Source organism: Zalophus californianus, chromosome 6 (genome assembly GCF_009762305.2).
Source record: "Zalophus californianus isolate mZalCal1 chromosome 6, mZalCal1.pri.v2, whole genome shotgun sequence".
NCBI classification, from domain to species: Eukaryota; Metazoa; Chordata; class Mammalia; order Carnivora; family Otariidae; genus Zalophus; species Zalophus californianus.
The window spans coordinates 141129363-141143142 of record NC_045600.1 but is presented as its reverse complement, the minus strand read 5'-3'; the positions used below and the strand labels follow the sequence as shown (position 1 = coordinate 141143142).

At 57.2% G+C, this 13780-nt stretch overlaps 1 protein-coding gene across 5 annotated transcripts in view; it reads right to left on the bottom strand.

Annotated features, from left to right (window-relative positions):
• Positions 1-13780, bottom strand: part of SEMA4B (semaphorin 4B) — a 36661-nt gene that overhangs the window by 11192 nt on the left and 11689 nt on the right. For all 5 annotated transcript variants that reach the window (XM_027569223.1, XM_027569222.1, XM_027569221.1 and 2 more), the window contains one exon: positions 13038-13265. In XM_027569223.1, coding sequence (XP_027425024.1) covers positions 13038-13170 — 133 coding nt within the window. In that variant the 5' untranslated portion in view covers positions 13171-13265. The remainder of the gene's footprint in view (positions 1-13037; positions 13266-13780) is intronic.

Sequence of the window (13780 nt, the reverse complement as noted above, 5' to 3'; positions counted from 1 at the left end):
TTCCATAATAACAGGGAAGATTCTAATTACCACCAAGTGAAGATGGTTATAAAACAGTGTCTAGGGGCGCCTGGGTGGCTCAGTGGGTTAAGCGTCTGCCTTCAGCTCAGGTCATGATCCCAGGGTCCTGGGATCAAGCCCTACATCAGGCTCCCTGCTCAGCGGGGAGTCTGCTTCTCCCTCTCCCTGCCGCTCCCCCTGCTTGTGCTCTCTTTCTGTCAAATAAATAAATAAAATCTTAAAGGAAAAAAAACAAAAGAAAACAGTATGTCTAGTTAGATCTTATTTTTTGTGGGAAAAGTATAAACAGAAAAAGGAAAAAAAAGGGGGGGGGGAATAAATCCAGGAGGATGAATCACAAAATGCTGAAAATTGGTATCCCTGGTGGGAGTATAGGTCATTTTTTTTTCCTTTTTACTTACCATGTTTGGATTCTATAATTAACAGGTGACTCTTGTGTGATGCAAAAGAAATAGAAGGAAAAAAAAAGAAAGAAACGCACATATCTGTCCAACCAGGGTACCGTCTGTGCCTTGAGCGACTAATGGGTTTGAAGAGAAATTATTTAAAAAATTCGAAGCAGCTGATAAGAAAAGAAAAACAAGCAGAAATGAGCCACCCTGCCCGGCCTCAGGTATCTCCTATCTGACCAATAGATAATGGCCACGCAAACAGACACGGTCTCATGAAGCTGAGGGAGCAAAAGGAGCAACATGCCAACAAAGCACTTGTGAAGACAGCTTCTTGTGCTTTTACATGGTGAGTGTTTTTACGTACCCCCGGCCTGGTTCCACAAAGGGCAAGAAAACAAAGAAAAGAACGTAGTGAAACATAAACACTAAAATCAAGAACAGAGGGAAAAAAACCAAAACCACAAATCCAAGGAAAAGGCCTAAACCAGAGAGTAAGGGCATAGTCACACAGGCAGGTCAGAAGAGATCTTCACGCAGCTACTAGAGATGGGTTGTGCATTTAATGCCGAGCCTCCTGGTGGCTGAGGAGAAAAGGGAAATAAAGTGACCCTGTTCTTGCTGTCCAAGAGAAGGAACACGTGGCAGCCATTCTGGAGAAGCTAAGCCTTTTGCCTAGCCACTGATGCTGAAGGAAGCCCTCAGGTGGGACATCCTAGCAAAGCCAATGGGACATGGGATGGACAGCATCCCACCAGCAAACAGGATGACAGAGCTCCCAAGGCCGCTGCCCACGATATCTCCTGGTGAGGGAAGGTGAGGACGCAAGGTGACCAGTGGAGCAATCAATGGGGGGACGTGTGTGGTTCTGCAGCTGGGAGTCTTGTCATGCTCTAGAAGCAAAGTCAGAACTTGGAGGGGGGGGGGCACTGGGAATTGATGGGGGAAAGTCACGCCTCACATCCGGAGCCCAAACTGCGGTACTGAAACCATAGAACAGCTATGGTCCGGAGCAGTCGAGGCCTCTCTTTGAGCTATTTTTTTTTTTAAAGATTTTATTTATTTATTTGAGAGAGAGAATGAGATAGAGAGAGCGAGCATGAGACGGGGGAGGGTCCGAGGGAGAAGCAGACTCCCCGCCGAGCAGGGAGCCCGATGCGGGACTCGATCCCGGGACTCCAGGATCATGACCTGAGCCGAAGGCAGTCGCTTAACCGACTGAGCCACCCAGGCGCCCCTCTCTTTGAGCTATTAAGTCCAGAACTGCATGAGACTCTAGGTCTTCTGCTCCCAGTTCCCAACTCCTCACCACCTATCAGCACTCTACATGCTGGGAAGCCCGAAGAAAGTTTCTAGTTCTAATCCCCCACTTCTGTCAACCACAAAATTTCCAAACACAATGGGGCCCAATCGTGTTGCTTGCACTGTGTGCTGATGACCTTTTGGAACAAGCAGACTGACCTTTTCATGCTCTGCTCCTAGGAAGGCAACCCCCTGAAGAGACCCCTCCCACCGGCCAGCACAGGTTCACACCTGGGAGGGCGCAGCAGGGCACATACGCAGGTATTAACCCCTGCAGGCCAATGACTGCCCTACAAGGGCTTACAAAGCCTTACAGAAGAAGAAACCAAACTTTAGAGAGACCAGGCAACTTACACAAAGCCCCACAGCACAAAAGCAGCTGTGGGGGAAGGCTGGCTTAAGAGGTCTCCTTCCCAAAGAACCCCTGGTCGGTCAACGGCAGGATGCAGCAAAATCGCCCAAAAGGCCTGACCTCTGTCCGGGGCCAGGCCTGCCCAGGGTGCTGCCACTGCCGACCTGAGATGGCCTAACAACGTGCCATCTGACGGCTCCCAGGTGATTCTCAAGTGGGAGGCCCACGGAGCAACCTCTGAAGAGCACCATGTAGGTCCTCTAGAGGGTGGTGCACGCGGGGTCACTGACCTTTGGCTGTCTCACACACATCCCAGGGATAATGGGGAAAATACAGCCCCCAGCGGCCTCACGAGGAGGAGTCCTGGAGACGCGGGCCAACGCCTTCCACACCCCCTTCGTGGGTCTCCGAAAGCAAGGGCGGGCTCAAACTTGCCAATGCTTATCTGCCCGCACAGCAGGGGCATCTTCCCAGGGTGGGCTGGAAGTCTAGGCAGGAGGCCGCACTTGGAATCCATCCAGACACAGACATGCTGAAGGTCGGAGATAAGGTGCCATCCAGGGGGCAGCTCAGCCCTACTCAGGCCTGGGAGGGAGTGGAATACCGCCGAGGGTCACGTAGACTGAGCACAGCCAGGCTGGAAGGACAGCCAGGGCGTCAGTGGCTCCGGTACCCGCTCCGCACCTCCGGTCATACTGGAGGTACAGTCAAGGCAAGGGCAAAGGGACGGAAGGGGGAGAGGGGCCCCTGGCACCACACATTCCCCTTCTGCGCATTCTCCCCCTTTGTCCCCCTGCCCCGAGCCTCTCAGACCAAAGCCATGGCGTCCTGAGGGCCTTGCTCCCCTGTGGTACCCCCCGGCCGGGGGGGCTGGCTTCCCAACTGGGAGTCTTGACGAGACAGAGATTAAGAATACAGGCTCGGGAGTCTGAGACCTGGGCTCAAACGCTGCCTCTGTCACTTACTGGCTGTTTGCCACCAGGACAAGCCACTTAACATCTTGGAGCCTCACTTTCCTTATCTGTAAAATGGGGATAATAGCACCTTTCCTCATAGGGTTGTTATGAGAAGAAATTAGATTATGTATGTAAATAACAACGTACATAATAACCCACATTTACCGAGAGCTTTACTCCGAACAACTTTGCACACGTTAGCCGAGTGCTGGCACGGGGTCTGGCACACGATCAACACTTGAGTGGATCAAAAACAAAATCCAAAAGCCCTGCAGGAAAATCCAGCCCAGCGAGGGCTGCCAGCGGAGCAGGGCTGTTTGGAGGAGCTGGGCCTCCCTCGTCCTCAGGGTTAAAAAAAACTCACGCAGGGCTTTTCCTAACCCAGGTCTGCACCTGGTCACGCGGGGGTCTCCTGGCCAGAGCGCATCCGCTCTGACGCCAGTCGGGTGTCGCAGGCACGTGCTGTGCGCCTGAGCTGGATCCTGCCCCCCGGTGTTCTGAGTGGCGTTCCTGCCCAGGTACCTGGGGTCACCTCCAGAGTCACCGCACAGACATCTGTGTGGGCCCTGCCTGAGGCGTGTGCGTGCGTGTGTTTGTGCATGTGTGTGTGCGTGTGCGCGCGTCTGCATCTGCACACCCTACCACAAGGCCTGTCCATGCTTGTGTGTTTGCTCCGGGCTGCTTTTTGTGTAGAGGTGACTGGGAGGGGGTGTCAGCACACCTCGGGGGCAGTCTTAGCTTCTAGGCTGCTCTCCGTGTGGCAGAGAGGGCAACTCGTGTGCTCTCCTGGGCAGCCCCTGCTGCTCACACATCCTCCACATCCTCTACCCAGCGGGTTGGGCCAGTAGGGAGAAAACTGGTCTGCCTGAGGCTGTGGCCGGTTTTCCCAGGCGGATGAAACCTTTCTATCCACCCTGGGCAGGCCTGAGCTGGTGGCTTCCCTGGGGCTCCAGGAAGGTAGCACAGGGGCTGGCCTGGGGCTGCCTCCTTGGAGAGGGCACGCTGGACGGGGCACGTCAGAGCGACCTGCAGGGCCCCACTCCCCCCCACCCCCCGGGGGCCTGGGGCTCTCTCCGCGGGAAGTGATGCGGGAACAACTCAGCCCCCTGCCTCAGCTAGAGCTTCTCCCCTTCCTTGTGACTCAGCCGGAAGCTTGGAGCTCTCTGGGGTGAGACAGGAATCGGGCTCAGCAGGGTCCCCACCCAGCCAAACCAGCGAGCTGCAGCAGGGCCGTGACTCAGAGCACCACCCCAGCTTTCTCTCCACGGTGGCTCCTGGCACCACGGCTGACGCTGACCTGGCCCTAACATCCTGCCCCCCGCAGGCCCCAGCAGGATGAGGCCAGAAAATGCCAGCTTCTCTGTGAAGAGCCAGGACAGGTGCCCCCAGAGCAGGGAGGCAGCTGGCTGCCCCTTAGCTCCAATCACAAAGTCCCCAGAGAGGGGTCTGGGCCCCAGGACAAGTCCCTGGGAGCCTCCCAACAGGCTCCATGAGAGCACCTCTTCTTCCCCAAGGCGTCACACTGGACTCCTGGACCCACTTGTACCTGCAGGAGCACCACTCCTAGGGCAGGACTGCTGACTCAGCAGCAAATGAGGGCATGTCAGCCGCCCCGGACGCACGTCCTGCCTCTACACCACCCCGCCCAAGTGCTGGGGCAGGGCAGCCCGAGGGGCCGGAAGCGGTGGGCCCAACGACTGTCACGGGGCTGCTACCGGAGCCGAGCCCCCAAGCAGGGAAGGACTACTCTCTGCAGGGGAAGAGGGGCTGTGGGCCAAAAGTCCTCCCTATGCTGGGGTAACCAAGAAAGAGGTAAGAAGTCAAGGGAACCCAGCCTAGAAGCATCCCCTGTTCCTAGGGCAGGCACACTTAGGGAAGCCCACTTCCCAAATGGCCGCTGCTATGGCTTCCAGCGAGTGGGCCAAGAGCTCCCGCCAGAATCACCAGGTGGCCCCTCACCCCTCAAAGGCACCCCCCTCTGTGCACCCTAACCCAGGACCTGTCATGAGCTGTCATCACCTCGGGAGCGTCCCCTCCACCAGGACCAAGGGCAGCTCCTCTGTTCCCTAATAACCCCTCTCCTGACTGCCCAAGAGTCCACCTTCCTCCTCTCACACGTCTCCTGTTTTCCGAAGAAACTGGGACCACGGGCGCCTGGGTGGCTCAGTCGTTAAGCGTCTGCCTTCGGCTCAGGTCATGGTCCCAGGGTCCTGGGGTCGAGCCCCGCATCACGCTCCCTGCTCCGCGGAAAGCCTGCTTCTCCCTCTCCCGCTCCCCCTGCTTGTGTTCCCTCTCTCGATGTCTCCCTCTGTCAAATAAATAAATAAATAGATAGATAAATAAATAAACCTTTAAAAAAGAAAAGAAAAGAAAAGAAACTGGGACCATCGGGTACGGACAACCTCAATTTCCCACTGCCTCCCTCCCTATCTCCCCCGAGGCCAAGCCCCGTGTTGTCAACCTCTGCCTCTCAGAAAGCCGTTTTTTTTTTTTTCAATATTCAGCCTAGAAATCTATGTGCCTCCCTACTCTCCTTTGCAGCCAAACTCCTGAAGAGAAGAGCCGCCCAGAGCTGTCTCCATTCCTCACCTCCCACTCACCCCGACTGGGTGTCAGGCCTCAACCAGCCCCACACTCGCCAGGGGCCAGGCATCACCTCACTGCCAACCTTCAGACACTGAAGGGCATGGCCTCTGCAGCACCTGGCCTGGTGGGGGCCCCCTGTCCCCCAGGTGTGGGCCACAATGGCCTCAAGGGTCACTTCCCGTCTCCCCGCCACTCCTTCTGGGTCTCCATCCCTCCAAGAGCTAATTTACTGGAGCACCTACTACACATTTTCAATGGATGAATGCATGGAGTCCTGGCAAGGTGGTTGTGAAGGAGGCCTGACCACCTGAGGTTTTCAGGGGAGAGCTGCCTGCAATCAGCCAGTTAGGAAGAGTGGTGGAGCCAGGATTGGAACCTGGGCTGGCAGCTCTGGCGTCTATGTCATTAACCTAACTGCCGCCGCTCCAGAGTCTGCTCTTTCATGTTGTTCCCTGGGGTCTGCCCTTGGCCTCAAGATCACACACCCACACCCATCGCTTCAACACTCCAGACACTGGCAACCCCCAAATCTCGCCATCAGTGCAGATCTTCCATCCAGCGGGAGACTAGCCATGACTACCACCCACCACTGCCCCCTTTGGCTTGGGCTCTTGTGCTCTGTGTCACCCACTGGAAACCTGGACAGGTTCCTTCTTCCCTCTCCCTCACCCCACAGACATCCCATCCGTAATCAAATCCTGCCAATTTTCCCTCCTTAATACTTGCCAAATCTATCCCATTTGCTACCACAGTCCTGAGCCAGGCCACCACCCCTTCCCGCCTGGGATACCACCACAGCCCCCCAACAGGCCCCTGCCCCCAGCCCAGCCTCCGTGCTGCAGCCACAGGGCTCTCAGGGAACTGTCCCAGTCCTGGATAAATCCTCCGCTGTGCCCCACCGTCCAGGCCCCTAACTCACCAGCCCTCGCCACATCTCCCTCCCCTGCTTCAACTGAGGGACACCAAGCTGCAACTCAAGGTCCTATTTCTCTCGCCTCTACTCAAGGCCTGGAACGCCCTTCCTTCTCACCAACTCCTACTCGTCCTTTGAGACTCAGCTTGGTTCCACCTCCTCCAGGAGGCCTTCCTGAATCCCCAGCTGGGCGAGGGCCCCCTCTCTGCGCCCGTCACTTCCCCTTCACACCTCTCACGGTGCGCCGGCCACGTGGTTTGCTGATGGCTTTCTGTGTCTGTCTCCTCCATCCAGTCGAGAGCTCCTTGAGGAGCAAGACGCGCTTATTCATATTTGTATCATCCGGCCAGGTAAGGTCCAAGGAACATGTCACTGAATGACTGAATGCTAAGTCCCAATTCAGGGTACTCTGGTCCAGGGAGGGGTTCGAGATTCCAAGACGACCTAGAGGTCCCGAAGCCTCTCGCTCACAAGAGCGTGTCTGAGAAGCATTGCCCTGCTCGGCCCCCTCCCCAAAGCACTGACCACTCAGTCCCTCGAGCTCGGGGCCCAGACAGAAGCGTGACAGCTGACAGACAGGAGAGAGGTCACAAGGGCTGCAAAGGGGAGCCTCACTGCCCACGTGTGAGTCCTGACTTATCACTGACCAGCTGTGCAGCTCGGAACGGGGACCTGCTGTCCCTGAGCCCTCACCGGGCCGCCGCAAAGACCAGATAAATGCAATGTGGAGAAGTGCCAAGTCCTGCTCCCAGATTAGGGGGCCACCAACAATCAGGACTGACCCTATCCGTGCCCCCCCCGCTCCTCCTACCACTTTCCTTCCTCCCCACCCTTGCTCTGAGTAAACACCCAGCACTCTGGCCACCTCAGCAGCCCACTCATGCAGAAGAGAGGGGACGAGGGCAGGTGGCGCTCCAGTCGCCTGGAGGCAGGAGCCCCTTTGAAGAGGTGGCTAGTGCTCAGCCCCAGATGCATGCTGCCAAGTGGACTGGGGGCCCAGCCTTGCCAGAACTTCCGAAGAGCTGTAAAATTGGATTTTTACCTTACATTTCCTGAGTTTTAAATATCAGCAACTAATTAAGATTTCCTAAAACACTTGGAGGCCAAAGAAAAGCTACTTCCATGCTGGCTCTGGCCTGCCACCCCCCTCGCCCCCGCAGGGTGCAAACCTGTGTCTGAGATGTTTGCTCCTGGTCTCCTGAGTGGACTGTACTTCCACCGGTGGCCACACCATCCGGGGCCTCAGCCAGATCCCGTTCCCATCCGGGGAGTGACCTTGGTATGTCTCTTTACCAGATGGACAAATGTAACCTATCAACTATTCCAGGGCCAAGCTGGGCCATTCTGCTGCTTCCCCGCACTTCACGACTGAGGCTGGAAGCAGCCGTTCTAACGGACAGAATGTGGTTCTCGAGTCAGAGAGCTGTAGCCCACAGCCTGGCCCCAGAGCTTTCTAGTCGCATGACCCTGACCACGTTAGTTAGTGTCTCCAAGCCTCGGGCCCCCCACAGGATGGAGCGACGCCACCTCCAGCACCCGGCACACGGTGGGTGCCCCATCCTGGGCAGCTTTCTTTCCTGTTTCTGTTAGCACCCCTCAGAGGATGAGCAAGGGGAGGCCAAAAAGGAGAGGAGTCTGCTCATTTGGCCCCCATTTAGTAGCAGTTATGATAAAATGAAAGGTTTCTGTCTACTGGACCCACTGAAACTCCCTCCCCACAGCCCCACCTCTCTGAACCCTACTAACCGTCAAGATGGGCTTTTCAGAGGACCCACCAGTGCAGAGCAGAGAGATCCCACAGAGAACACGTCAGATCTCAGGGAGGCAGAGCCATATGCCTTGGACAAAATACGTCACCTCTCTGAACCTCAGCTGTCTTATCTGTAAAATGGGGATAACTTTTCCCACCGTGTAGGGGGAAACAAGACAACCAAGCCTGGCGCCCGCAGTAGCTCTATACCCACTACCTTACTTTCTACCTTCTTCCAGACACGAAATACTGCAACACAAACGTGAGGACACCGGCTGTGCCACCTCAGGGCTGCAGGTGGTCCTGCCCCGAACCGGAGAGGCTCACAGAGGAGTGGCGGTTAAAAAAGGACCAGGGAGACTGCATAGGGCCAGGCACATGGAGAAGGCTCACCTATGGCCTTGAGGATGGCGGGAGATGGGGTGGAGCCTTTACGGGACCTCGGGCATCTGTCCCAAGACAGCAAACTCCATGTGAGCCACTCTCCACCCTGGACACAGGGGAGCCTGGCCGGGAGGACAGAATGCAAGGAGGAGGGGTGGGGATCCCTGGGGAGGGGCCCATCAGAGGCCTCTCCACCCATCCTGAGCACCCATGGCAGGGTGGGGGTCAGGCCACAGCCTCTAGAAGGGGACAAAGGAAAGAGTGACTACATAAGCCGAGTCCAGCCTTTTCTCCAGGCTCTGTGCCATCTTCTGTCTCCCTTGTGTGGAGGAAGAACGTGCAGGTGTATCCAGATGTGCCCCCCAAACTTGTGCAAGCTTAGAGTTTTGCTGGGCTGGCTTACAGGCATTTCAACACCCAGCTGAATGTGGGTTATACACAGGGCAGAGGGAGATGTGGGGTCCACCCTCAGGCAGAGGAAGTTCTTAGGGGCAAAGAAGAACTTCAAAGAGCTGAACCAGGAGCACTTAAAAAGTGCACTAAATTCAGCAGGACCCCTTGGGTGACTTGCTTTGTCTTCCACCCCAGAGCAGGGGGTGGGACCTGCACTATTCCATTCCCTGACCTGGCTGGTCTTGGCAGCTAGCAGAGGGGCTGCCTACAGCCAGCGCTCAGTGTCACCCAAATGGATGCAAATAACCTCACCAAGCGAGGCAGGCAGGGAATTTCCACCAGAGAACAGAGGCCGCTACCTTTTACTGGGGACGGAGCACGTGCCAGGCACTGGGCCAAACACTTTCCATACATTATTTCCTGTAATCCGCTCAGAGCCCTGTGAGATGGGTCCTGCCATTATTCCCAGCTTGCCCCAGGTGGTGCAGTTAGGAGGCAAGTGAGTCTTCAAAGCCTAGCTATTAGCGCCCATAGTTACAGCTCTTTCCATTTGGCTCTGAAGGGGCCACGAAGATGCCAGGCCATGGGACAGAGCCGAAGACAAACGCTCATGTGGAGCTGAGGCCACATTCAGGAGGAAGGCCTGTCACCAGCCAGCAAGACTTTGAAAGCGGCCTGCACTGGGGGCTTCTCGGGGTAGCCATGACCCTGGGTGTCCACTCCAGGGTCAGAGGACAGGCAGCTGATTTGTGCCAATGCCCAGTTCCCCGGCTCAATGGGGTTTTGTTGACTGAAGTTTGCAAGGCCTATGGATTTATTTCCAATCTGGTTTGGAAACACTGTGTCCAGACCTTTCCAGACAGGCACTTCTGGGGCAGGGGGAAATTAATAACTCCTCTTAATTGCCCAAATAAGGGAACTCAATAAGACTTTCATGAGCCAAAGGAGGTTTGCTTTGTTTCTTTCTACACAGCCCGGCTGGGAGGCACATGGCCTTGCAGCTCACACACCCGGCGCCATTATTTCCACTCGGCAGCTCTCCTCTTCTGAGTCTTTGGTCCTGGAACTTCAAACTACACCTTCCAGCGCAACAGAACCAAAATTGCACACACTTCTTTGAAGCATTCCTTCCACAGAGACAAGTAACTTCCCTTTAAGGCCTCTCCTTGCCCAGCTGGCCCTGGAGTCCCCAGCTCCCCCCCTCCCCCTTGGCCACTGGACGAGACCACAAGTGGGGAATCCCCTCCTTCACGGTCCCAGGAATCTGCTGCGGATTAACAGCAGTGAGGGTTCCCTAGGAAGGACCCCACACATGACCTGGACGATCCACTTCTAGGGACTTTGTTTCAAACCAAAGACACAGCTCACTGTCCCTAGGCATCTGGGCCCTTGGGGAGCTTGGGTGGGAATGCAGTAGGGGAGGACAGGTAGCCTGAAAGGGAGGTGCAGGCTCTCCCTCCATGCCTCTCTCCCTCTTCTGTGAGGGAGGGGCCATGGGCCCTTGTGCCGAGTCCCCATGGTCACCTCAGGCCTACCCAGGATAGGCACGCTGCCAAGAACATCTAACAAGCCCCCAAGGATGAGGCAGGAAACTGCCTGCAGCCACGCTCCAAAGGTGAGCCTGTTTAGTCACCAGGGCATTCCCCTCTGGGGCTTCCAGTATCAAGGGCCAGGAGAAAGTCTAGGGAGGCAGGCCCTCTGGGGTGTGGTCCATATCAGTAAAGTATGGATGTGTGCTCACAAGTTCAGGTATTAGGTGCTGCTAACTATTCCAGGGCTTTGGGGGGACTAGAAAAAGAGGCTCCCTCTGGGCAGACCCAGTCTCAGGAACACAGCGGAAGCTTTGTCTTTTTCTAGGAGCCACAGCTTGGAAAGCAGAGTATCGACTGCCATTTCTAGGCCCTTTGAACCTCTCAAGGGACACCTTTGTGCAATGCATCTGTGCCAGTCCTAACAGGGGAACTGGCTGTGTCTCAGTCCTCTGGGAGTTTGGATTTTCACCTAAGGATCTGGGAGAGGGGAGTGCACAGACAGCCAGACCAGAGCACCAACTGACCTGTGCGGGGGACGCTGGTGTGTGACACAGCCTGGCAACAGTCACAGATTTGTGGAAGTGGGCCAGGTCTGAGAGCTATGTGGGTAATAACCACCAAGTGTTCTAGCCACTCTCAGGACGCACGCCCTCTCAGTTCCCCCTCACGGCTCCCCAATTCTGCCTTTCAGTTACCCTCTGGGTGGTCCCCATCCAGTTCCAGAGCTGGACACAAGACCAGCTGCGCTTGCGATGGCTCTGTGAGCTAGCCCAGGGCCATAAATGGAGTTCTTCGGAACATTTGTTCCCACTTTACTGCCCTCCTGCCAGAGCTAAGAGGGTCTAAGGACAAAGGGAGTTGTGGCCACAACCGAGAAAGTGGCAAGGCAGTAGGCCCGGGTTCGGATACACTTGTTTATCCTCACTTAATGAGATGGAGCACCCAAGGGACTGTGGTCAAACGAACAGCACCACCCCCACCCCAGGCAGTCACCCTGGCTCTGTGCAGGATGTGCAAGAATGAAGCCTGTGCTTAACACGTAACGATAATGCCAGCTAACACTTACGGAGCGGTTTCCATGTACCAAGCCCTGTCCTAAGGACTTTTCAAACATAAACTGATTTAATCCTCACAACCTTGAGGTATGTGCTATTATTGTCCCATTTTAAAGATGAGGAAATCAAGGCACAGGAAGAGTTAAGTAGCTTGCTCAAGGTCACATGGTTACTAAGTGGTGGAGGCAGGATTTGAACCCAGGCTATGTTCTCAGTACGGTCTTGCAATGTTTCAGACAGGATTATTCAGGGCCACAAGCACCCTGAGTTAATCTAAGTGCTGATTCTGCTACTCTTCCCTTCTGTACACAGAATGTTTTCAGGGGTGGGGATGCAGTAGAGAGAAGGAAGTCTGGTCTACCTTCAATATGTAAGCTCTAATTCATACATCTTTTATTCTAATTCTCCCAGTGTGACAACAAGTTAAAGGGCTTGGAGAAACAACATCTACTGGGCCCCTATAAAGCTTGTGCCCACAGAACGCAGCTAGTTTCATGAAATCTCCAAGATAGCCTTGCAAGGTACCTACGACTGTGCCCATTTTGCAGATGAGCAAACCAGGGCACAGGGAGAAGGGAATTACTTGCCCAGTAGTAGAAATGGGCTTGGAACCCAGGTCCCTCTGATTTCAAAGAGAAGCTGGAGAAGCAACAAGATGTAAAGGGGTAGGGACAGGGGAGAGCCAGGGGCCACAGAAGCAGGCACGAGCACCAGGTGAGGGACCTCACCAATGAGGATGGTACTCCCAGGAGGATTCTCTCTCAGGGCCTAGGAGTCACAGAGCAGCCCCCATCCCTGGTAGGATCGCTCTCGGGCCCCGGAGGGATCCCACCATGTTGGGGCGGGCGCAGCGCCGACAGGCCAGGGTGAAGGGCTGGGAGGGAAGATAGGACTCCTGTCCCGCTGCGGCTCCGGAGTCCTGCTGCGACTTGCTGGAATACCAGAACCCCAGTGTTTATGGGACGGCAAGCACGGCCCCCTCCACCCCGAGACGCCCTCGGGGGCGGCACCGCGGCTGGCTCTGGTCAGCATCAAAGACAAGCAGATGGGCAGGCGGACCAGCGGGTAGCCCGCACCGGGGGTGGGGGCGGGGAGCTGCCACCGCCGAAAAGGACGCCCTACCGAGGGGCGAGCTTGGACGACAGCGCGGGCGCGAGACACCCCCCCACCCCGCCCTCTAAAGGAAGGGAAGAAAGGGGCCCGCGGCCCCACAGTTGCCCTCTCCTCTCTCTCCCTCCCCGCAGCGCTCTGAAAGGAGGAGGGGTCCTAATGGACCCCAAGCCTCTGACAGGCCGCCTCCTCCCTGCCTCCTTTGTCACGGCAGCCTCCGCACAGGCACCTCCAGGCCGCCTCCCCTCCCCCCGACCCCAGCCCGCGCCCCCGCGGGGTCGCCCCAGCGCTCACCCAGCGGCAGGCTGATCCGAGGGGCGAGCGCCGGAGTCGGCGGCGGGAGCAGCAGCAGGAACAGCAGGAGTAGCGGCGGCGGCCGGGGCGGCAGCGCTCCCCGCGGGGCGCACGGTCGGCTCCCCCGGCCCATCGCGGAGCTCCGGACAGCGGGGAGCGACGGCGTCCTCCGGGCTCCGGCTCAGGTGGCTCAACTTGACTCGCGGGCTGCAGCCCCGCCCGCTAGACCTGGGGGGGGTGGGGGTGGGGGTGGGGGGAGCTGCCGTCACGTGGCCCGCGGTGGGCGGGGCAGAAGGAGGAAGTCGGGCGGCTAGCCCCGCCTCTCCCGCTCCGCTCCCGCCCCGCCCCCTCCTCGCGCGGAGGGCGCCCCGCCGGCCCGAGGGGCGGCCGCGTGCTGCCCGAGCTCGGTGCGCGTCTGGAGGACGCCAACCAGTCGCCGCCGAGGCCGCAGGAGCACGAGGGCGCGGAGAGCGGACCCGTGGTTCTTCTCCCCCGCCTCGCAGGCCGTCCCACCACCTCCCCGACCCCTTCCGGCTCCTCTGCGACCCGCTGAGCGCTTGCCGTTGGGAAAACGTGTGGGTCTCTCTCCCTGGGCGCCTCCCGAGGGTCGGGCCTTGGTCTCCACCCCTTTTACCCCCCCCCCCACGCTGGTGCTCCTGGCACCCACTTGCCCGTGACCAAATGAATCGGCCGAGCCCGTGCTAGTGACGAGGCTAGTTGCTTCTGAGGCTCACTTCTGCACG